Consider the following 23,005-nt stretch of genomic DNA (forward strand, 5'->3'; position numbering starts at 1 on the left):
GCTGTAGGCAACCTCCTGATGTAGTAATTTTCTAATAAGAAAACAGATAGACAACATTCACACTCACATTCACACACTAGGGCCAATTTAGTTGGCCCCGTTGCTAGGCCTGGACCGATAACACATTTTGCTGATCGATATACATTATTAGACTTAGACTTAGACAAACTTTATTGATCCACGAGTGAAATTGTTTGACACAGTAGCTCAGTTACAAAGGATGGAAAGGATAATGCACACAAGGGCACAAAAAGAGGGTGAAAACAAAAGGTGTAAAGTAGACTAAAAATGTACCATAATAGCAATATAAAATATAACATATATGTAGTATTTACATATTATATATACAGTATACAATATATACTGGTATATTATATTATATTTTTACATAATATATACAACATATAACAAATCCCAATTCCATGTACAATATTACAGTATCTGTAACAGCTGCAGCAAAAAAAAAGGGCAGCATAAAATAGAGAGTATATCTGGCATAAAATATACGTTATAAACAAAGAGAGGTAGCTAAGTGGCTTTGTGGTTAGAGTGTTCACCCTGAGATCGGTAGGTCGTGAGTTCAAACCCCAACCGAGTCATACCAAAAACTATAAAAATGGGACCCATTACCTCCCTGCTTGGCACTCAGCATCAAGGGTTGGGGCTTATCTCACCAAAAATTATTCCCGGGCATGGCCACCGCTGCTGCTCACTGCTCCCCTCACCTCCCAGGGGGTGATCAAGGGTGATGGGTCAAATGCAGAGGGTAATTTCACCACACCTAGTGTGTGAGACTATCATTGGTACTTTAACTTTAACATAGAAGCGGTCAGGTAATAGATAGATATCATCTATTGCTGTATGGCGAGTGATTATACAGCTGGATGGAGTGCGGAATGAAGGAATTCTTGAATCGAACACTGCGGGAACGAAGCTGAAGAAACCTGTTAGAGTATGAGCTCCGCTGTCCCTCAATTGTCTGGTGGAGTGGGTGGGCAGGATTTACCATGATGGCGAGCAGTTTATCCAGTGTCCTCCTGTCCCTTACTAACACAAACGCCGGCTTTCCGGATCAGTTTGTCAATCGGGTTTAAGTCCCTTCTGCTGGTGCTGCTCCCCCAACAAACCACTGCAAAGTACAGGGCACTGGCCACAACAGACTGATAAAAGAGCTCCAACAGCTTGCTGCACACATTAAAGAACCTAAGCTTCCTCAGGAAAAAGAGTCTGCTTACGCCCTTCTTGTATACTGTATATTATTGTGCCACAAATGATTGCTAATAAAATATGTCAGCATTATTTTGAGACCAAATTAAGGAATAATGTAATCATATGTAATAATAATAATAATAATAATGCAAGTACCTGTAACACTTTCAAACACAACTTTTATTTTTAATTAGTATTTGTATTGTAATTAAAATCTCAATAACTTTAAATGTTCTTAAATAAGAAAACAAACACAAAAAAATGAATTTGAACTACACTACTGTTCAAAAGTTTGGGGTCACATTGAAATGTCCTTATTTTTGAAGGAAAAGCACTGTACTTTTCAATGAAGATAACTTTAAACTAGTCTTAACTTTAAAGAAATACACTCTATACATTGTTAATGTGGTAAATGACTATTCTAGCTGCAAATGTCTGGTTTTTGGTGCAATATCTACATAGGTGTATAGAGGCCTTTTTCCAGCAACTATCACTCCAGTGTTCTAATCAATCAATCAATGTTTATTTATATAGCCCTAAATCACAAGTGTCTCAAAGGGCTGTACAAGCCACAACGACATCCTCGGTACAGAGCCCACATACGGGCAAGGAAAAACTCACCCCAGTGGGACGTCGGTGAATGACTATGAGAAACCTTGGAGAGGACCGCATATGTGGGTAACCCCCCCCCCTCTAGGGGAGACCGAAAGCAACGGATGTCGAGTGGGTCTGACATAACATTGTGAAAGTCCAGTCCACAGTGGATCCAACACATCAGCGGGAGTCCAGTCCACAGCGGGGCCAACAGGAAACCATCCCGAGCGGAGACGGGTCAGCAGCGCAGAGATGTCCCCAACCGATGCACAGGCTAGTGGTCCACCCGGGGTCCCGGCTCTGGACAGCCAGCACTTCATCCATGGCCACCGGACCTATGCGACTCCCCCTCGCAAGGGACAGGGGAGAAGAGGAGAGAAGAAAAGAAACGGCAGATCAACTGGTCTAAAAAAGGGGGGGTCTATTTAAAGGCTAGATTATACAAATGAGTTTTAAGATGGGACTTAAATGCTTCTACTGAGGTAGCATCTCTAACTGTTACCGGGAGGGCATTCCAGAGTACTGGAGCCCGAATAGAAAACGCTCTATAGCCCGCAGACTTTTTTTTGGCTCTGGGAATCACTAATAAGCCGGAGTTCTTTGAACGCAGATTTCTTGTCGGGACATATGGTACAATACAATCGGCGAGATAGGCTGGAGCTAAACCGTGTAATATTTTATACGTAAGTAGTAAAACCTTAAAGTCGCATCTTAAGTGCACAGGAAGCCAGTGCAAGTGAGCCAGTATAGGCGTAATATGATCAAACTTTCTTGTTTTTGTCAAAAGCCTTGCAGCCGCATTTTGTACCAACTGTAATCTTTTAATGCTAGACATAGGGAGGCCCGAAAATAATACGTTACAGTAATCGAGACGAGACGTAACGAACGCATGAATAATGATCTCAGCGTCGCTAGTGGACAAGATGGAACGAATTTTAGCGATATTACGGAGATGAAAGAAGGCCGTTTTAGTAACACTCTTAATGTGTGACTCAAACGAGAGAGTTGGGTCGAAGATAATACCCAGATTCTTTACCGAGTCTCCTTGTTTAATTGTTTGGTTGTCAAATGTTAAGGTGGTATTATTAAATAGATGTTGGTGTCTAGCAGGACCGATAATCAGCATTTCCGTTTTCTTAGCGTTGAGTTGCAAAAAGTTAGTGGACATCCATTGTTTAATTTCATTAAGACACGCCTCCAGCTGACTACAGTCCGGCGTGTTGGTCAGCTTTAGGGGCATGTAGAGTTGAGTGTCATCAGCATAACAGTGAAAGCTAACACCGTACTTGCGTATGATGTCACCCAGCGGCAGCATGTAAATACTAAAGAGTGCAGGGCCAAGAACCGAACCCTGGGGAACTCCGCACGTTACCTTGACATAGTCCGAGGTCACATTGTTATGGGAGACGCACTGCATCCTGTCAGTAAGATAAGAGTTAAACCAAGACAAGGCTAAGTCTGACATACCAATACGTGTTTTGATACGCTCTAATAAAATATTATGATCGACGGTATCGAAAGCGGCGCTAAGATCAAGAAGCAGCAACATAGATGACGCATCAGAATCCATCGTTAGCAATAGATCATTAGTCATTTTTGCGAGGGCTGTCTCCGTAGAGTGATTTGCCCTGAAACCGGATTGAAAAGGTTCACAGAGATTGTTAGTCACTAAGTGTTCATTTAGCTGCTGTGCAACAGTTTTTTCGAGAATTTTGGAAATAAACGGAAGGTGGGAGACCGGTCGGTAGTTTACCATGAGGTCAGGATCGAGGTTAGGTCTTTTGAGCAGAGGATGAATAACCGCTTTTTTGAATGCTAGGGGAACAGTGCCGGAGGAAAGTGATAAGTTTATAATATTTAACACTGATGGACCTAATAATACAAACAGTTCCTTGATAAGTTTCCCAGGAAGTGGGTCAAGTAAACATGTTGTTTGTTTTATCCCACTTACACGCTGTAATAATTCCTCTAATGTTATTTCCTCAAAAATAGAGAGACTATTTTGGAGGGCAGTGTCCGTCGTATATACAGTCGTATTTGTGTTAATAGAACCCAGTTGTAGCTGGGATGCGTTGTCTTTAATCTCCTTTCTAATGAGTTCAATTTTCTTATTAAAGAAATTCATAAAATCATCTGCCGAGTGGGTGGAGCTACTGGGAGGAGTCCCTTGTTGGGTTAGCGATGCTACTGTACTAAACAGAAATTTAGGATCGTTTTTGTTGAGGCGGATGAGATTTGAGTAGTATTTAGCTTTAGCTAAGGTAAGCATGCGTTTATAAGTTATTAAACTATCACTCCATGCTTGATGGAAAACCTCAAGTTTAGTCGCGCGCCATTTGCGTTCCAGTTTTCTACATGATAATTTATGAGCTCTAATTTCTTCTGTAAACCATGGGGTGCGCCTTTTAGGGGCCCTTTTTTGCTTTAGCGGTGCTATACTATCAATAATTTCGCGCAAGGCATCGTCAAAGTTGTTAGTGAGTTTATCAATAGAGCCGACATAATTTGGGAATGGTGCTATTACCGAAGGCAGTAGGTCAGCAAGAGTCATCGTTGTGGCAGCATTAATGTTGCGGCCGCTATAGCAGTTATTATTATTATTAGCTTGTTGACAAAGAGTCAAAACTTCAAATTTTATAAGGTAATGATCGGACATTACTTTAGTATATGGAAGTATCATAACTTTGGAGGTGGTGACACCCCTGACAAGCACTAGATCTATTGTATTACCGTTGCGATGCGTGGGTTCATGTATTATTTGTGTAAGACCACAGCTATCAATTATGGTTTGGAGCGCCACGCACTGAGGGTCCGATGGGGTATTCATATGGATATTAAAGTCCCCCATTATGATTATATTGTCGGCGTGCGTCACTAGATCAGCAACGAACTCTGAGAATTCACTGATAAAGTCCGAATAGGGCCCAGGGGGGCGGTAGATAACAGCCAGGTCGAGAGGTAGCGGTGTGACGGACCTCATAGTAAGCACCTCAAACGATTTATATTTATTATTTAGGTTAGGGGTAAGGTTGAAATTTTCATTGTATATTAGTGCGACACCCCCTCCCCTTTTAAGAGGGCGGGCAACATGCGCATTCGTATAGTTAGGAGGAGATGCCTCATTGAGCGCAAAAAATTCGTCCGGTTTGAGCCAGGTTTCGCTAAGACCAATGACGTTAAGATTGTTGTCTCTAATGACCTCATTAACCAATAACGCCTTGGGAGACAGTGATCTTATGTTTAAAAAGCCCATATTATAGGTATTGGGCTGTTTTGACGAGTTTTTGTTAAGATTATCCGTAGTGGCAATATTAACAATGTTGCGTTTATTATGCGTAGTGCACTTTAAATAGTTTCGACCATATCTAGGAATTGATATGACGGGAATTTTCCGATTGTTTGCTTGGTGCTGCAATAGACTGGACATATCATAATTTGCCACCTCAGTAGAATGCATGTCCACCTCTGACACAGACACAACAGAAAAAACATTATGTGAATTGTGTATTATTCTAAGAGAATTGCTATGCGTACATGGATTATCCAGCCTGGCGCTGGCTAGTTCTAGCTTAACTGACTCCTCACCCGGACTAACAGACATTGTAATTGCCTGTGACCGGGCTTGCTCTAGTGTAGTCAGTCAAGTGAGACTTAAATAGTAGTCTATGTTTCTAGACAGGATGATGGCGCCTTCCTGGTTAGGGTGAAGGCCGTCTCTCATCAGCAAGCCTGGTTTGCCCCAGAAAGAGGGCCAGTTATCAATAAACGTTAGTCCCTGCGTCCTACAGTAGCTAGCCAACCACTTGTTAAGCGAGACTAATCTGCTATATCTCTCATCATTGCCTCTCGCAGGCAGGGGGCCAGAGACAATTACTCGATGCCTGGACTTTTTTCATTGCCACCATTTTCCAACAAATTTAGCATAATGGTACAATGTGTTTGCTCATTGGCTCAGAAGGCTAATTGATGATTAGAAAACCCTTGTGCAATCATGTTCACACATCTGAAAACAGTTTAGCTCGTTACAGAAGCTACAAAACTGACCTTCCTTTGAGCAGATTGAGTTTCTGGAGCATCACATTTGTGGGGTCAATTAAACGCTCAAAATGGCCAGAAAAAGAGAACTTTCATCTGAAACTCGACAGTCTATTCTTGTTCTTAGAAATGAAGGCTATTCCACATAATTGATTGGGTGACCCCAAACTTTGAACGGTAGTGTATGTTTTAAAAAATTGAACTTCAGCAAATTTTAGACATCTTGAAGTGCAGTTTTCCCCACTGTTGGAAAAACTGGGTTGGGCATTTATTTTTTTTACTTTTTTCATTGCCACCATTTTCCAACAAATTTAGCATACTGGTTTGTTCGTCCATGTTAATGGGCTCATCTTGCTCATCCGGTTGTCTACTTAACTTGCGTTAGTTTTAGATACTTCTCACAAGCAAGACACACCACTCTCTGCCCGTGCATCCCGTGTTTGTCAGCTTGCGGTCGCGCCTCCACACACAGACAAACACTGCGATGGGCTGACAAAAGGTTTCACTTTGTTCAATTGAATAAACGTGCTCAAGTGCTGGGAGCAATGCACAAAGTATCCATCATCAATCAATCAAGGTTTATTTATATAGCCCTAAATCACAAGTGTCTCAAAGGGCTGCACAAGCCACAACGACATCCTCGGCTCAGATCCCACATCAGGGCAAGAAAAAACTCAACCCAATGGGTAAATCCTCTGGCATCTTGTTTGGAAATGGCAGACAATGAATACACAAGACATTAAAACAACGTTGAGAACTTGTTGAATGAGGTCCTGATGTTGAGCAACTCAAAACATAACGTTGAAACAACATGCTTTTTGACAACGTTTAATCAATGTTGGGTTCTGACGTTGATTTGACCATTGAATTTTGGTCATTTCCCAACTAATATTCTGCAGTACAGGCCAAAAGTTTGGACACACCTTCTCATTCAATGCATTTTCTTTATTTCCATGACTATTTACATTGTAGATTGTCACTGAAGGCATCAAAACTATGAATGAACACATGTGGAGTTATGTACTTAACAAAAAAAGGTGAAATAACTGAAAACATGTTTTATATTTTAGTTTCTTCAAAATATCCACCCTTTGCTTTGATTACTTTTTGCACACTCTTGGCATTCTCTCGATAAGCTTCAAGAGGTAGTGACTTGAAATGGTTTTCACTTCACAGGTGTGCTTGAAGCTCATTGAGAGAATGCCAAGAGTGTGCAAAGCAGTAATCAGAGCAAATGGTGGCTATTTTGATGCCTTCAGTGACAATCTACAATGTCACAGTACAAGTACAACCCATTTAAAATGAAAATAAAGAAAGCGCATTGAATGAGGAGAAGGTGTGTCCAAACTTTAGGCCTGTACTGTATGTTGAAACGACATACTTTTTGACAACGTTTATTCAATGTCAGATTGTGATGTTGATTTGAGCATTGAAATTACGTTTTTTCCTAACCACCAATGTGGATCCAACGTTGTACATCAACGGTGACTCAATTTACAAATTTTTGCAACGATGTTTCAAAGTCAGTGTTAAAGGACATGTATGTATAATTAACGTTGTAATGTATTGTGCCTGATGGGCACACACCAACATGGACATTTATCAGTGTTTATCGACATAATTGAGTTAATTTCATTTATCGTTTAATTAATTGGTTTATTGACTATGAGCTCAGGATACACAGTACTTGTTCATCAATCACAGCTGCATTTTTTTCCCCACATTCTCATGCATTCCAAACATTGTTAAAGTAAAAAAAAAATGAAATTTTACATATCGCCATACTTCAAATGAATGTCTCGACCCATGTTTCACTTTAATTAAATAATTGTGACAATTACAGCATTTATGGTAACTCACTATCATCACAAAAAAGCGACTAATCATATAAAATGTATTTTGTAAGTAACTTGCCCTAATAATAATAATAATAATAATGATAAGAATAAATATAGTTCACATGGCAAATGGCAGCTGCGTTCACGCTTGCCATTATAAACAGGAGGTCAGCCATATTTGTGGCACGTGTGTTTATAGGCGTCCTTCAAGGACACACTGCTGCCACTGGACGCCGGCTTTGATTGGCTTTACTTTCTGTGTCTTTGTCACCTCGTATCATCTGTGTCATCTGATGCCATGTGACCGGCCTCTGTCCAACAACAAGGATTGCCGTTTACACACCTTGGGTCTGTTCCTCAATAACAGTCGAGTACGGTTTTCGAGCCTTTAGCGCCGCCCTAATGGCTTCCTGGAGCTTTTTCAAAAATGTGCGAAAGTGGAAAAAGATAAGGTACAAAATATTTTTTTTACCTTTTGCGGCTCCAGACAGATTTTTTTTTGGAAATGTTGGTCCAATATGGCTCTTTCAACATTTTGGGTTGCCGACGCCTGGTCTAGTAGGACACTATTTAAACCAGGGGTGTCAAACTCGTTTTAGATCGGGGGCCACATGGAGAAAAATCTACTCCCAAGTGGGCCGGACTGGTAAAATCACGGCACGATAACTTAAAAATAAAGACAACTTCAGATTGTTTTCTTTGTTTAAAAATAGATCAAGCACATTCTGAAAATGTACAAATCATAATGTTGTTGCGGTTAATAATATTCTATCTTTATTTGTCGTTATTTTTACTTTCTGAATAAATTATGTGATAATGTTTATCATTTAATAGGCAGCACGGTGGACAGGGGTTGGTGCGTGTGCCTCACAATACTAAGGTCCTGGGTTCGATCCTGTGCTCGGGATCTTTCTGTGTGGAGTTTGCATGTTCTCCCTGTGACTGTGTCTTCCCTCTGGGTATTCCGGCTTCCTCCCACCTCCAAAGACATGCACCTGGGGATAGGTTGATTGGCAACACTAAATTGGCCCTAGTGTGTGAATGTGAGTGTGAATGTTGTCTGTCTGTCTGTGTGTGTTGGCGACTTGTCCAGGGTGTGCCCTGCATTCCGCCCGAATGCAGCTGGGATAGGCTCCAGCACCCCCACGACCCCGAATGGGACAAGCGGTAGAAAATGGATGGGTTCATTAGTCAACTCATTAGTGTTAATTTTCAATCTATCAAGATAAAAAAATAATATCAAAATCAAATTACAGAATGTTATTTATGTCGTTTGCTCATTTTCCTTGACTGGTGCACTAACGTGTTTTTTTTTTGTTTTTGTTTTTTTTACATATGTAGAATAATCTACAAAGATACAAATAATTGCTATTGTGACATCTAGTGGACACATTTAAAACAGCAGTTTATTTCATTCCAAAATTTTGGCTCATTTTTATATTTAGCAAACTCATCCCGCGGGCCGGATGAAACTTTTTCGCGGGCCTGATCCGGCCCTCGGGCCCTACATGGAGAAAAATATACTCCCAAGTGGGCCGGACTGGTAAAATCACGGCACGATAACTTAAAAATAAAGACAACCTCAGATTGTTTTCTTTGTTTAAAAATAGAACAAGCACATTCTGAAAATGTACAAATCATAATGTTGTTGGGTTTTTTTTTACACTTACATGTTGCGATTAATAGTATTCTATCTTTATTTGTCATTATTTATACTTTCTGAATAAATTATGTGATAATTTTCATCAGTCAACTCATTGGTGTTAATATCAAGATAAAAAAATATCAAAATCAAATTACCGGATGTTATTTATGTAGTTTGCTAATTTTCCTCGACTGGTGCACTAACATCATGTGTTTTTTTTTTTTTGTACATTGTAGCATTATTTACAAATATATAAATAATTGCTATCGCGACATCTAGTGGACACATTTAGAACAGCAGTTTCTTTCATTCAAACATTTTGGCTCATTTTTGTACTTAGCAAACTCATCCCGCGGGCAGGATGAAACCTTTTCGCAGGCCTGATCCGGCCCTCGGGCCCTACGTTTGACACCCCTGATTTAAACAGATCAGCATAGCAGACGAGCAAAGCTGCAGTGTCCATGCCAGGCCAGTAGATGGCCCTATAGATGGAAATCATTATGTTGCGATGTTGTCCAACACGTGCTCCACATAGGAGATGCACAGGTGATAAAAAAGCAAATGTGCAATCGTCCAACACATGAATGTTGATGTGTCACAGACGTGTGTGCTGAAGGATTACAGTGCAGACCCTAGCGGGAGACATCAGGGACATTCCTGGCATGGCTTGAACAGTCTAGAAATATCTCTGACACAAGTGTCAACGCATTTCCTCAATGACTTGATGCTTGAACATGAACACACAAAGAAAATAGTGATGGACGCCAAGCAATTCAAGTCATTAAACTGCTGCCACGTGTCTACATCCTAAAATGTGCTGGTGACAGCTGCGACACATGGCTACATTAGCATTAGCACAGCTTTCATAGTCGGGCTCAAGATAAAGTAAAAGTCTTTATTGGGAAAGCGTGTATTTGTTGTAGTAAATGTACAGCCTGTGTCTTTAGGTACAGTACTGTAGGTTTGTTGTGGTTATGTATCAAGTATCAGACTATGTGTGGGGGTAAATATAGTATACCTTAGCATGTGTTGTGCTCCAAGAGGTCAAGGCAGGTAGGTTGAAGGGAAGAATCACTCGTGATGACTCCATCCTCAGTAGCATCTTTACAAGTTCTTACAGGGCCTATGGCGCCATCTAGTGTCCAAACAGCAGCAACACACCTCAGTAAAAGAGTCAGAGTACTTATTTAGTGACAAATATACAACAGTGTTTTAAAGGCCTACTGAAACCCACTACTACCGACCACACAGTCTGATAGTTTATATATCAATGATGAAATCTTAACATTGCAACACATGCCAATACGGCCGGGTTAACTTATGAAGTGCAATTTTAAATTTCCCGGCAAACTTTCGGCTGAAAACGTTTCGATATGATGACGTTTGCGCGTGACGTCAACAGTGGAAGTGTAAGTATTCGGAGCCCATTGAATCCAATACAAAAAGCTCTGTTTTCATTTAAAAATTCCACAGTATTCGGAACATCTGTGTTGGTGAATCTTTTGCAATTTGTTTAATGAACAATGGAGACTGCAAAGAAGAAAGTTGTAGGTGGGATGAGTGTATTAGCGGCTGGCTGTAGCAACACAACCAGGAGGACTTACTTGGATAGCAGACGCGCTAGCCGACGCTAGCCGCCGACCGCACGGATAATCAGGTGAAGTCCTTCGTCCTTCCGTCGATCGCTGGAACGCAGGTGAGCACGGGTGTTGATGAGCAGATGAGGGCTGGCTGGCGTAGGTGGAGCGCTAATGTTTTTATTATAGCTCTGTGAGGTCCCGTTGCTAAGTTAGCTTCAATGGCGTCGTTAGCAACAGCATTGTTAATCTTTGCCAAGCTGGAAAGCATTAACCGTGTAGTTACATGTCCAGAGTTTGGTAGTATTGTTGATCTTCTGGCTATCCTTCCAGTCAGGGACTTATTTGTTTTGTTTCTATATGCAGTAAAGCCCGATGCTATCACGTTAGCTCAGCAGCTAAAATGCGTCACCGATGTATTGTCGTGGAGATAAAAGTTACTGTGAATGTCCATTTCGCGTTCTCAACTCTCATTTTCAAGAGGATATAGTATCCGAGGTGGTTTAAAATACAAATCCGTGATCCACAATAGAAAAAGGAGAGAGTGTAAAATCCAATGAGCCAGCTTGTACCTAAGTTACGGTCAGAGCGAAAAAAGATACGTTCTGCACTGCACGCTAGTCCTTCACTTTCACGTTCTTCATCCACGAATCTTTCATCCTCGCTCAAATTAATGGGGTAATCGTCGCTTTCTTGGTCCGAATCTCTCTCGCTGCTGGTGTAAACAATAGGAAAATATGAGCAGTCCTTCCCCCGGTGTCGTCACGCTACTTCCGGTAGGGGCAAGGCTTTTTTTTATCAGAGACCAAAAGTTGCGAACTTTATTGTCGTTGTTCTATACTAAATCCTTTCAGCAAAAATATGGCAATATCGCGAAATGATCAAGTATGACACAGAATGGATCGGCTATCCCCATTTAAATAAAAAAAATTCATTTCAGTAGGCCTTTAAATTAACACAATACATTGTTATTCAAAAGGTATTTTTTTATTTGATAAATCAAGCAACAAATCAAAGTGGGAACTTTTCTTCAGCTTGGTGAAAAGAAAAACATATTTAAAAAAATGTGTGTAGTAAAGAAAATATTACATCACCCACGATTTCAAAAAGCACAAAATTGCCACATTAAAAAAAAAAAAAAACTTTTTCACTGAAAGGTGGTGTGGTCAGCCCACCCGTAGGGGCGGAGCTACAAGGACAACGCCATCCCCTCTGACGAAGAGCATGGGGATGTTCCTTTTGGTGGACTGTAAAAAGACAAAAGGTAAAAAAACTAAACGATAAGATAACAAACATTTGACACTGACTTCACTGTTCTTATTTGGAGCTACTGTGTTATAAACTCAGAAGGTGTACCCTCTGGTGGATCTATTACTAAATACTCATTCTAATGCAATGGATGCATGGAAGTGTAATTGGCACTTTCCTCTATACAGCACTGGTTCTCAATCAAATTCTATTTATTCATAGAAAATTCTATGCGGAAAAAGTTTGCGTATTAATGTTAAAGTTAAAATACCACTGATAGTCACACACACACAAACTAGGTGTGGTGAAATTACCCTCTGCATTTTACCCATCCCCTTGTTCCACCCCCTGAGAGGTGAGGGGAGCAGTGAGTAGCAGCGGTGGCCGCACTTGGGAATCATTTTGGTGATTTAACCCCCAATTCCAACCCATGATGCTGAGTGCCAAGCAGGGATGTAATGGGTCACATTTTTATAGTCTTTGGTATGACTCGGCCGGGGCTTGAACTCACAACCTAGGGTGGACACTCTAACCACAAGGCCACTGAGCAGGCTTACTTCATGATTGCGTCACATATGAACTGTACTTTGCTGTAAACAACGCAGTCACTGTCATGTAAGTTTGCTGCAAGCAGCAGCCAGCTGACGGAATCACTTTGGATCGGTTCTAAAGAATATGTCTTAATTGTGAGCTAAATGGTAAAAACATGATTATAGTGAGTGTAAAATTAAAGTCAGCTTTCCTTTCCTTTATCTTACTTCCTTTTAGAGCACGCTTACGAGGAGCAGGAAGATCAAAAATAAGCATATTAAAAGGCGCATATTGGCATGCACCGGATCCGAACCTCTGACCAAATGATGACTTCACACTCACTATGATCATGTTTTTCCCATTTAAGTCACAATTTAGACATATTCTTTAGAACCTTTTCAAAACGAGCGTGTCAGTGGCTGCTCCTTGCAGCCAATTTAAACCACAACGCCACTGAGCAGGCTTTTTTCGTATTCCTAAATATCAAAATATAGAGCTGAATAATTGGACTTGCAGTTATAATTTGGTGGGCATTGAAGTATTGTTTATTTTGATAATTTTTAATTAAATAGTATAAAAATGCATAACTAGGTCGGGAGGTCTTTTTTTTTTTTTTTACTTTGTTACACTGTGGAACATATTTTTAAAGACTAAAGACCAAAAAAGATTGGTCAACTAGTGTCATTCCAATTGTTATATTTATTAAATATGACATTACTTAGCCTTACAAAAATTATGTTGTTACAGTGACTGCCGTAACAAATACCAATCTGAAGATATCACATTCTGCTTCGGGGTCTCAGTCTCCCGTCATTGACAGTCCAACATGCGATCCCTTAAATTACCACCATATTCATGAGCTAAATAGCATGACCAATTATGGATGCCTGTGAGAGGAGTAGTAGGAGGACAATGGGGAGGAACTCTTCTGCAAACAAGTCACCGCAAGTGTGATTTATAATAAGAAGAGTGTATACAAGTGCGCGGCATGCTTTTTTAAATCAGATTTTTGTGTGTGTGTGTGGTGTGCGAATGTACGTTACGAGGTTTGTGCTTACGCAATATTTTACGTTCGAATCCGCGCACACGTTTATAAATGAGGACCCTGGACTGGTCACCAGTCAATCACGAGACAGCTGACGAGTAAGATGAAGATGTTTACCTTGTAAAGTTCTTCATAAGTCTCCTCATCGATCTCCACCGTGGTCACGGTCTCTTCCACGTCACCGAGTATCATGTTCAAGTGCTGATCATATGCCTGCAAAACAACCAAAATACACCAACACATCAACACAAAAGCGGGAAAATACACAGTGTGTATTGTTTTTCTTACATGCAGTCGTCCACGTAGCTCACGGTCGTTCCTCATCTTGACGTAGATCCTCTCGTCTAGACTGAGTCTGATCAGATCGAGTGGCTCCTCTACTGTGTTGGTGTTCGGTTGCTGCACCACAACAAACATGGATGTAAGTGTTGGTAGGCCTGGCACTATAGTAAGTCAATATCAAACGATAAATGAAAATGAACTCAACAATTTTGCCGACATTGATGGCTGACAGCACCCGACTCTCAAAGCTAAGTGCTATCTTTCTATCTGTGTGCTTCTAATTGTATTGCCCTTCTCTAACACATTTAGTAGTCTTATTGAACTTACAAAGCACCCACTCTCTCTGTTTCAGAACTTCACTTTCAGCTAGCTAGCTGCTAAGCTAGCCCTGGTCCGAAGTCCCTGCGCTCCAGAGACAGCAAAAACTCTGGCCTTATACAAATAATGAACCCACGCATCGCAACGGTATTACGATAGATCTAGTCCTTGTCACCACCTCCAAAGTTATGGTACTCCCGTACACTAAAGTAATGTTCGATCACTAGCTTATAAAATTCTAAGTTTTGACTCGTTGTCAACAAGCTACTAATAACCAATGCTTGAGCAGCCGTAACATTTATGCTGCCACAACTACAACTCTCACTGGCCTACTGCCCTTGGTAATGGCACCATTCCTAAATTATGTGGGCTTTATCGATAACCTCATTAACAACTTTAACGATGCTCTGCGCAACGCCATTGATAATATAGCGCCGCTAAAGTTAAAAAAGGCCCCTAAAAGGAGTACCCCCTGGTTCACAGAAAGAAACCACAGCTCTTAAAACTATCATGTAGAAAAACTAATGCAAATGGCGTGCGACTAATCTCAAGGTTTTCCATCAAGCATGGAGTGATAGTTTAATAACTTATAAACACGCTTTTACCTTAGCTAAAATGAAAGACTCTAATCTCATCTGCCTTAAAAGGTGCCATATGTAATAATTTAATGTCAAGTCATCATTAAATGGCCCTGATATGTCAAAAGGCATCAATAAATCATGTTATTTTTGAATACCTTTATAACTGATAACGGTATAGTTCAGGCAGGATATGCTCATTTCAAAATTAGATTTACAGCCCTGAACTTAGGGCTGGGCGATATGGCCTTTTATTAATATCTCAATATTTTTAGGCCATGTCACGATACACGATATGTCTCCATATTTTGCCTTAGCCTTGAATTAACACTTGATGCATATAATAACACCAGTAAGATGATTCTACGTGTCTACATTAAAACATTCTTCTTCATACTGCATTAATATGTGCTCATTTTAAACTTTAATGCAAAGAGGGAAATAACAACTAAGTCAATTTACCAAAACTGTATTTATCAAACAGTTATTAAGCAGTGGCACAAACATTCATGTAATTCCAAAACAGAAAGTGCAATATTGTCAGAGACATTTTAAAACAAGCTACTAAGGCCTACTGAAACCCACTACTACCGACCACGCAGTCTGATAGTTTATATATCAATGATGAAATCTTAACATTGCAACACATGCCAATACGGCCGGGTTAACTTATAAAGTGCAATTTTAAATTTACTGCGAAACTTCCGGTTGGAAACGTCTATGTATGATGACGTATGCGCGTGACGTCAATGGTTGAAACGGAAGTATTCGGACACCATTGTATCCAATAAAAAAGCTCTGTTTTCATCGCAAAATTCCACAGTATTCTGGACATCTGTGTTGGTGAATCTTTTGCAATTTGTTTAATGAACAATGAAGACTGCAAAGAAGAAAGCTGTAGGTGGGATCGGTGTATTAGCGGCTGGCTGCAGCAACACAACCAGGAGGACTTTGACTTGGATAGCAGACGCGCTATCCGACGCTAGCCGCCGACCGCATCAATGATCGGGTGAAGTCCTTCGTCGCTCCGTCGATCGCTGGAACGCAGGTGAGCACGGGTGTTGATGAGCAGATGAGGGCTGGCTGGCGTAGGTGGAGCGCTAATGTTTTTAGCATAGCTCTGTGAGGTCCCGTAGCTAAGTTAGCTTCAATGGCGTCGTTAGCAACAGCATTGTTAAGCTTCGCCAGGCTGGAAAGCATTAACCGTGTAGTTACAGGTCCATGGTTTAATAGTATTGTTGATTTTCTGTCTATCCTTCCAGTCAGGGGTTTATTTCTTTTGTTTCTATCTGCAGTTAAGCCCGATGCTATCACGTTAGCTCCGTAGCTAAAGTGCTTCGCCGATGTATTGTCGTGGAGATAAAAGTCACTGTGAATGTCCATTTCGCGTTCTCGACTCTCATTTTCAAGAGGATATAGTATCCGAGGTGGTTTAAAATACAAATCCGTGATCCACAATAGAAAAAGGAGAAAGTGTGGAATCCAAAGAGTCCTTGTACCTAAGTTATGGTCAGAGCGAAAAAAGATACGTCCTGCACTGCACTCTAGTCCTTCACTCTCACGTTCCTCATCCACAAATCTTTCATCCTCGCTCAAATTAATGGGGTAATCGTCGCTTTTTCAGTCCGAATCGCTCTCGCTGCTGGTGTAAACAATGGGGAAATGTGAGGAGCCTTTCAACCTGCGACGTCACACTACTTCCGGTACAGGCAAGGCTTTTTTAATCAGCGACCAAAAGTTGCAAACTTTATCGTCGATGTTCTCTACTAAATCCTTTCAGCAAAAATATGGCAATATCGCGAAATGATCAAGTATGACACATAGAATGGATCTGCTATCCCCGTTTAAATAAAAAAAAATCATTTCAATAGGCCTTTAGTGCACTTTTGTGCATGATGTCACTAAGATGACATATCAAAACAACACTAAATTAAAGTGCACTTTTTGTACAGAACGCCACTACAATAGTTTAAAACATATAAAGTGCATTTTTTTTCACACAATATATTTCAATAACTGTCAAATAAAAATGAGCTGCATAATAGGAAATCAAACAGTGTATGTCGTTCGCTATGTGGTAAGTTACTGCGGACGTTATCTCCTTCTGTTTTAGACTATTTTTTTTATACGGTGTACATGTGGAAATGGTTGCGTGGGCATTTTGTTGGTGTGGCACCGGCCGGAGATGTTGACATGCGGAGTTTCAAGCACTCTTTATTCTCTAGCGGGTGACTTTTCAACTGGTGCTACACATTAGCAGTGCTGCTACTTTTTGTAGCAACGCTTTTGCCGCATTCTTGTAAAATATATTCCCACTTGAAGCCAAACCACCGCCAGACGATGGATCCTGTGCTGTTTTTCTTGGGAATTAATTATTCCTTCATTTGTTACCAGATTTGCACCTTCTTTCTCTCTTATAACCACTTGCACCGCTCCATTAGCACCACTGCTAACGTTACCCGTGTCGCTACCTCTCTGCTGGGCGAGGGCGTGTGTCGTTGCGCGCGCGTCAGTATGTGACGTATGTAAGAAGGTGTGCTTGTTTTAACTCTCTGTGAGAAGGAGAGACAAGAAAGAGTGAGAAACGCATGTAGTGTAATGCCCGCAGCTAAAAGCAACTGCGTGAGGACGTATACTCGAATATCACGATATAGTCATTTTCTATATCGCACAGAGACAAACGCGCGATATATCGAGTATATCGATATATCGCCCAGCCCTACCTGAACTATTGTCATTGTTTTCATTTCAATGCCCCGCCCTCCACCGTTTGACCAATTAGAAAGTCAGTGAGTGTGTCACATCCAGGTTGCCCGTTACGCACCGCCACCTTCGTCGAGCTACTGCCACTGGTAAAGCTACTAAACATGTTAGACCTTAGTAAATCTAAAAGGTGTCGTTAAGATTCTCAACTAATTTATGACAATGCCAGAAACAAAATGAGGCTTAGTACCAGGGACGCCTTTGAAAGATGGAGACGATTTAAGGCGGAGAAGATTTTTTTCATCTTACGCCAAACCTGCTAATTTCCTCCTTGATAGGTAAGTCAGGCATTTACGTTTTCTTATTACTTGTAATAAATGTAAATTGACATTTCATATGTAAACTACATTGTCCAATACAGTCTATGACCTTGTCTAACAAAGCTAGTATGTTCGTGCAACGAATGCTTATGAGCGAGGCACCATCACACTAATGTAATGCTTAGCATGCTAGCCCGGTCAATGACACATCGACATATAGGCTAACAGGGGAAATATATGCCCGTTAGCCTGTATGTCGATGTGTCATCCAACTGACAGGGCAAAATATATTTTCGACAAATAAAATCTATGTGGATATGGGTAGTGTGACGTGTCAGTGCCTATTTTGTTTTCATTATGCCGATACGCTGAGGAAATGTTTTCCAACATTAGCACGCTAATTGCGGTTTCTGGTACTGTATATGCATCAAACACATATGGGGTGGTATTAGCTTGACACAATATAATGCATTACATGTAATGATTTTCTACTTTGTGTATTGACATTGTAGTAGGCTATATGATTTATGCGTAACGTGTTTTTTGTGTAACGTTGGTTGGCTTATAGAATTGCACTCTGCACTGAAAAATGGTGATGTGCGAACATAGAAGAGAATGCAGTGCGTCAAGTTGGATGCAACATGGAGTTATGCTGAACGAAATATGGCGGTAATTTTAGTGTTGGCCTTGGCTTGCCATCAAAGTAAGCCTATGCGATATATATTATATATCATTATTCCGATGGTGGTCCGTGCGGCCAAACTAGACATTTTAGCAGGGTAATGCCAACAATCAGTCCCGATTCCCGACGAAAATATTGCTGCGTAACTTTACAAATACATTTGGCTAATCAAAATCAGTAAAATGTGGCATAATAACTTAGTAAACTATCTTGCAAGAAGCATAAACAAGAGAAACCTCAGCATAGGACTCGTCGATTGCCATTTGAAGTTCCTTGGAGTAGGATTCGGCTGCGTATCTGACAACCTCATTCATAGAGAGTGGGAGGGGACTACAGAATTGTGACCGTGATTGCAGTACCATTTCTGGCCACATTATTGCAACTGGCACCTTTAATAAAAATTATCTTAAATATTTGTTTATAGAGTAGCATCACTAACCCAACAAGGGACTTGTCCCAGTAGCTCCACTTACTCTGCTGATGACTTTATGCAATTATTTACTAAGAAAATTGAGCTCTTTAAAAAGGAGATCAAAGATAACATGTCTCAGGTCCAACCGGGTTCTACTAACGCAGATACGAATGTATGTACTACGGATAATGCGCTCCAAAATAATCTCTCTTTTTAAAGAAATAACAGAGGAACTCCTGCGACTCGTAAATGGGACAAAACAAACATGTATACTTGACACACTTCCTGTGAAACTTATCAAGGAGCTTATTGTAATATTAGGACCATCATTGCTAAATATTATTAACTTATCACTTTGCTCTGGTACTGTTCTCCTAGTATTCAAACCAGGAGTTATTCATCCTCTGCTCAAAAGACCGAACCTCGATTCTGACCTCATGGTAAACTACCAGCCGGTGTCGCACCTCCCCTTTTCGTCTTTTGCCGTCATAAGGGTGCGATTAGGGTTCATTCTTTTCATCATTCTCAGCACCTGAGCATTTTGATTCAATAGCAGAATTAAATGAGCGAAGTGAATACTCTTGTCAATCATTTACAATTTGTGTGTTTGGGAGTTGAGGCGGGAATGCTAGCTTCCAACAGAACCTAGATAGTCGTCGTTGAGAAGCACCACAGCTGTCAACAAAATAACAAAATTAGAAGGAAAAAGATGATTGTAAAGACAAATGTCCCGTTGTGTTAATATTTAAATCAAATAACCAAATGAGCTAGATTAGCCTATCACGGACGAACCAGCAGAAGCAACAACAACAAAAAATGGGTGAAAAATAAATCAGTTCAAGAAGTCAATATATTTTTTGTTATATTTTTGGGAACTAAAATATAACATTGTATTTTTATGTTTTTTACATATTTAGGATAATACACTTTTCTTGACCTACCAATTACAATGGTAAAACATACAAATGTATTAAGTTTGAAACGGTCACTTTCATTATAATAATATTTACAATGGTGCTTAAATTGGTTTTAAAATGATGCTGAGAATAACATTGTTTATCGGCAATAACTTGTGTTATCTGCCCACGCCGAAGATTTTGGATATTTCTGAAGCGTGTCTGTGGAAAAAGTGTGTCAATTTGTGCACGCCTTTACAAAAACTTACACAAGTTGTCCAACATGTCTAGCTAAGATTTGTTCGTATTAAAACCAACGTGTACTGTAACTGTTACAAGTCTACTGTTTTAGACTTAGACAAACTTTAATGATTCACAATAAGTTGGTAGAGTGGCCGTGTCAGCAATCGGAGGGTTGCTGGTTACTGGGGTTCAATCCCCACCTTCTACCATCCTAGTCACATCCGTTGTGTCCTTGGGCAAGACACTTCACCCTTGCTCCTGATGGGTGCTGGTTAGCGCCTTGCATGGCAGCTCCCGCCATCAGTGTGTGTGAATGGGTGAATGTGGAAATACTGTCAAAGCGCTTTGAGTACCTTGAAGGTAGAAAAGCGCTATACAAGTATAACCCATTTATCATTTATTTATCATAAGAGAAATTGTTCCACACAGTAGCTCAGTTACAAAGGATGGAAAGTGTAAGGATGGAAAGGACAATGCAGGTATAAAATACACTAAAAATGTACCGTAGTAGTAATCTAAAATGTAATATTTACATAATATATGTACAGTATATAATATATACTGATATATTATATTTTGTGAGCTGTTTACCCCCCAAAACGAGAAACAAATCTGCTTATCTGTTAACTAACTTTTAATTGACTTAAGACCATTTAAACATTATTGTCAGAGCACATGTTTAGCGTTTGTTACCTTTGCTACCTCCATAAGTGTGAAATATAACACACATGTCCTAACAACAGCTAGCACGCTAACCGGCTAATCATGCAACTAAGCTAGCTTTTTTCGCCTGCCCCGCCTGACCAAAACGACCACACAATTCCAGCAAATGCGACAAAGAACTGGAAACGACAAGACAACGCTGTCGTTTGATAGCGTCCCCGATGGTGCAGCGTCAAGCTACGTTCCATGGTGACAGCAAAAAGGAACGAGTCACTAACCTGCTCCACGTCGTCCGCCATTATTTTTAAGTAGAAGTACGTTGCTGTGACGTCTCTTACGTTGCCAGGTCAAAAAAGAGCCCGAATATCGCTGATCAATCGTGGAACACCACAGGCTTCATTAGGTATCATAAAAATCCGATAAAAAAAAAAAATATATATATATATGTATTTTGACTGAATAAAAACGTGGGAATGTGAATAGTTTGATATGTTTACTCTACTTTGTTCTGCATTGCTGACATTAACTGTTAACAATGCATCGTTGACACCGCGCATGCGCGACTCGATGAGACCTGGCAACCTGCTGTTAAACAAGAAGGACCACTTACTTACTTAGGCTCAGCCTCTTTGCTAGAACTTGCCATGGTCAACGGCTGCCCTCCGCCGCTTTCGACGTGAGTACCAAGCTTTTTGATAACTTTCGTCTCTTCTAGAGTTGTCTTTTAAAATGTCATCGTGTGCAGAAATTGATGCCAAAAATGCGTGTGACGTGTCAACTTCCAACGATTAATAACGAGTCAATTTAACCGTCAACGGTCGTGTTGTTACATAATAAAACAGGTTGAACTACTTTAATTAAAGGCCTACTGAAATTATTTTTTTTTATTTAAACGGGGATAGCAGATCTATTCTATGTGTCATACTTTTTTGATCATTTCGCGATATTGCCATATTTTTGCTGAAAGGATTTAGTATAGAACAACGACGATAAAGATCGCAACTTTTGGTATCTGATAAAAAAAAAGGCTTGCCCCTACCGGAAGTAGCGTGACGTAGTCAATTGAACATATACGCAAAGTTCCCTATTGTTTACAATGATGGCCGCATAAAGTGAGAGAGATTCGGACCGAGAAAGCGACAATTTCCCCATTAATTTGAGCGAGGATGAAAGATTTGTGGATGAGTAAAGTGCAAGTGAAGGACTAGTGGGGAGTTGAAGCTATTCAGATAGGGAAGATGCTGTGAGAGCCGGGGGTGACCTGATATTCAGCTGGGAATGACTACAACAGTAAATAAACACAAGACATATATATACTCTATTAGCCACAACACAACCAGGCTTATATTTAATATGCCACAAATTAATCCTGCATAAAAACACCTACGTGTTTGTTATGCTAGCTCCTAGCTCCTCTGCTAGCTCCTAGCTCCATAGAACGCGCCAATACAATTCAAACACCTGATCAACACACACAATCACTCAGCCCAAAAGACCGTTCACCTAACCCAAGGTTCATAAAGCTTATATATTTTTAAAAAGTTACGTACGTGACGCGCACATACGGTCAAGCGATCAAATGTTTAGCAGCCAAGGCTGCATACTCACGGTACCTGATATTCAGCTGGGAATGACTACAACAGTATATAAACACAAGACATATATATACTCTATTAGCCACAACACAACCAGGCTTATATTTAATATGCCACAAATTAATCCTGCATAAAAACACCTACGTGTTTGTTATGCTAGCTCCTAGCTCCTCTGCTAGCTCCTAGCTCCATAGAACACGCCAATACAATTCAAACACCTGATCAACACACACAATCACTCAGCCCAAAAGACAGTTCACCTAACCCAATGTTCATAAAGCTTATATATTTTTAAAAAGTTACGTACGTGACGCGCACATACGGTCAAGCTATCAAATGTTTAGCAGCCAAGGCTGCATACTCACGGTACCTGGTATTCAGCTGGGAATGACTAAAACAGTAAATAAACACAAGACATATATTTACTCTATTAGCCACAACACAACCAGGCTTATATTTAATATGACACAAATCAATCCTGCATAAAAACACCTACGTCTTTGTTATGCTAACTCCTAGCTCCTATGCTAGCTCCTAGCTCCATAGAACACGCCAATACAATTCAAACACCTGATCAACACACACAATCAC

General features: G+C 40.4%; 2 protein-coding genes across 3 annotated transcripts in view; both read right to left on the reverse strand.

Moving 5' to 3' along the window:
- The window catches only part of LOC133652348 (uncharacterized), a 31,446-nt gene extending 21,066 nt beyond the window's left edge, over positions 1 to 10,380 (reverse strand). For both annotated transcript variants that reach the window (XM_062051004.1, XM_062050994.1), the window contains exon 1: positions 10,340 to 10,380. The gene's annotated coding sequence lies outside the window, so the exon portion shown is untranslated. The remainder of the gene's footprint in view (positions 1 to 10,339) is intronic.
- Positions 10,381 to 11,916: 1,536 nt separating this feature from the next.
- On the reverse strand, positions 11,917 to 21,258 carry lsm3 (LSM3 homolog, U6 small nuclear RNA and mRNA degradation associated). The gene is made up of 4 exons (XM_062051017.1): positions 21,098 to 21,258; positions 14,011 to 14,121; positions 13,840 to 13,935; positions 11,917 to 12,145 (listed from the first exon to the last, which is right to left on the reverse strand). The coding sequence occupies exons 1-4, from the start codon at positions 21,116 to 21,118 to the stop codon at positions 12,065 to 12,067; spliced, it is 309 nt and encodes a 102-aa protein (XP_061907001.1). The 5' UTR covers positions 21,119 to 21,258; the 3' UTR covers positions 11,917 to 12,064.
- Positions 21,259 to 23,005: the final 1,747 nt, after the last annotated feature.

Source organism: Entelurus aequoreus, linkage group LG01, assembly GCF_033978785.1.
Source record: "Entelurus aequoreus isolate RoL-2023_Sb linkage group LG01, RoL_Eaeq_v1.1, whole genome shotgun sequence".
Classification (NCBI taxonomy): domain Eukaryota; kingdom Metazoa; phylum Chordata; class Actinopteri; order Syngnathiformes; family Syngnathidae; genus Entelurus; species Entelurus aequoreus.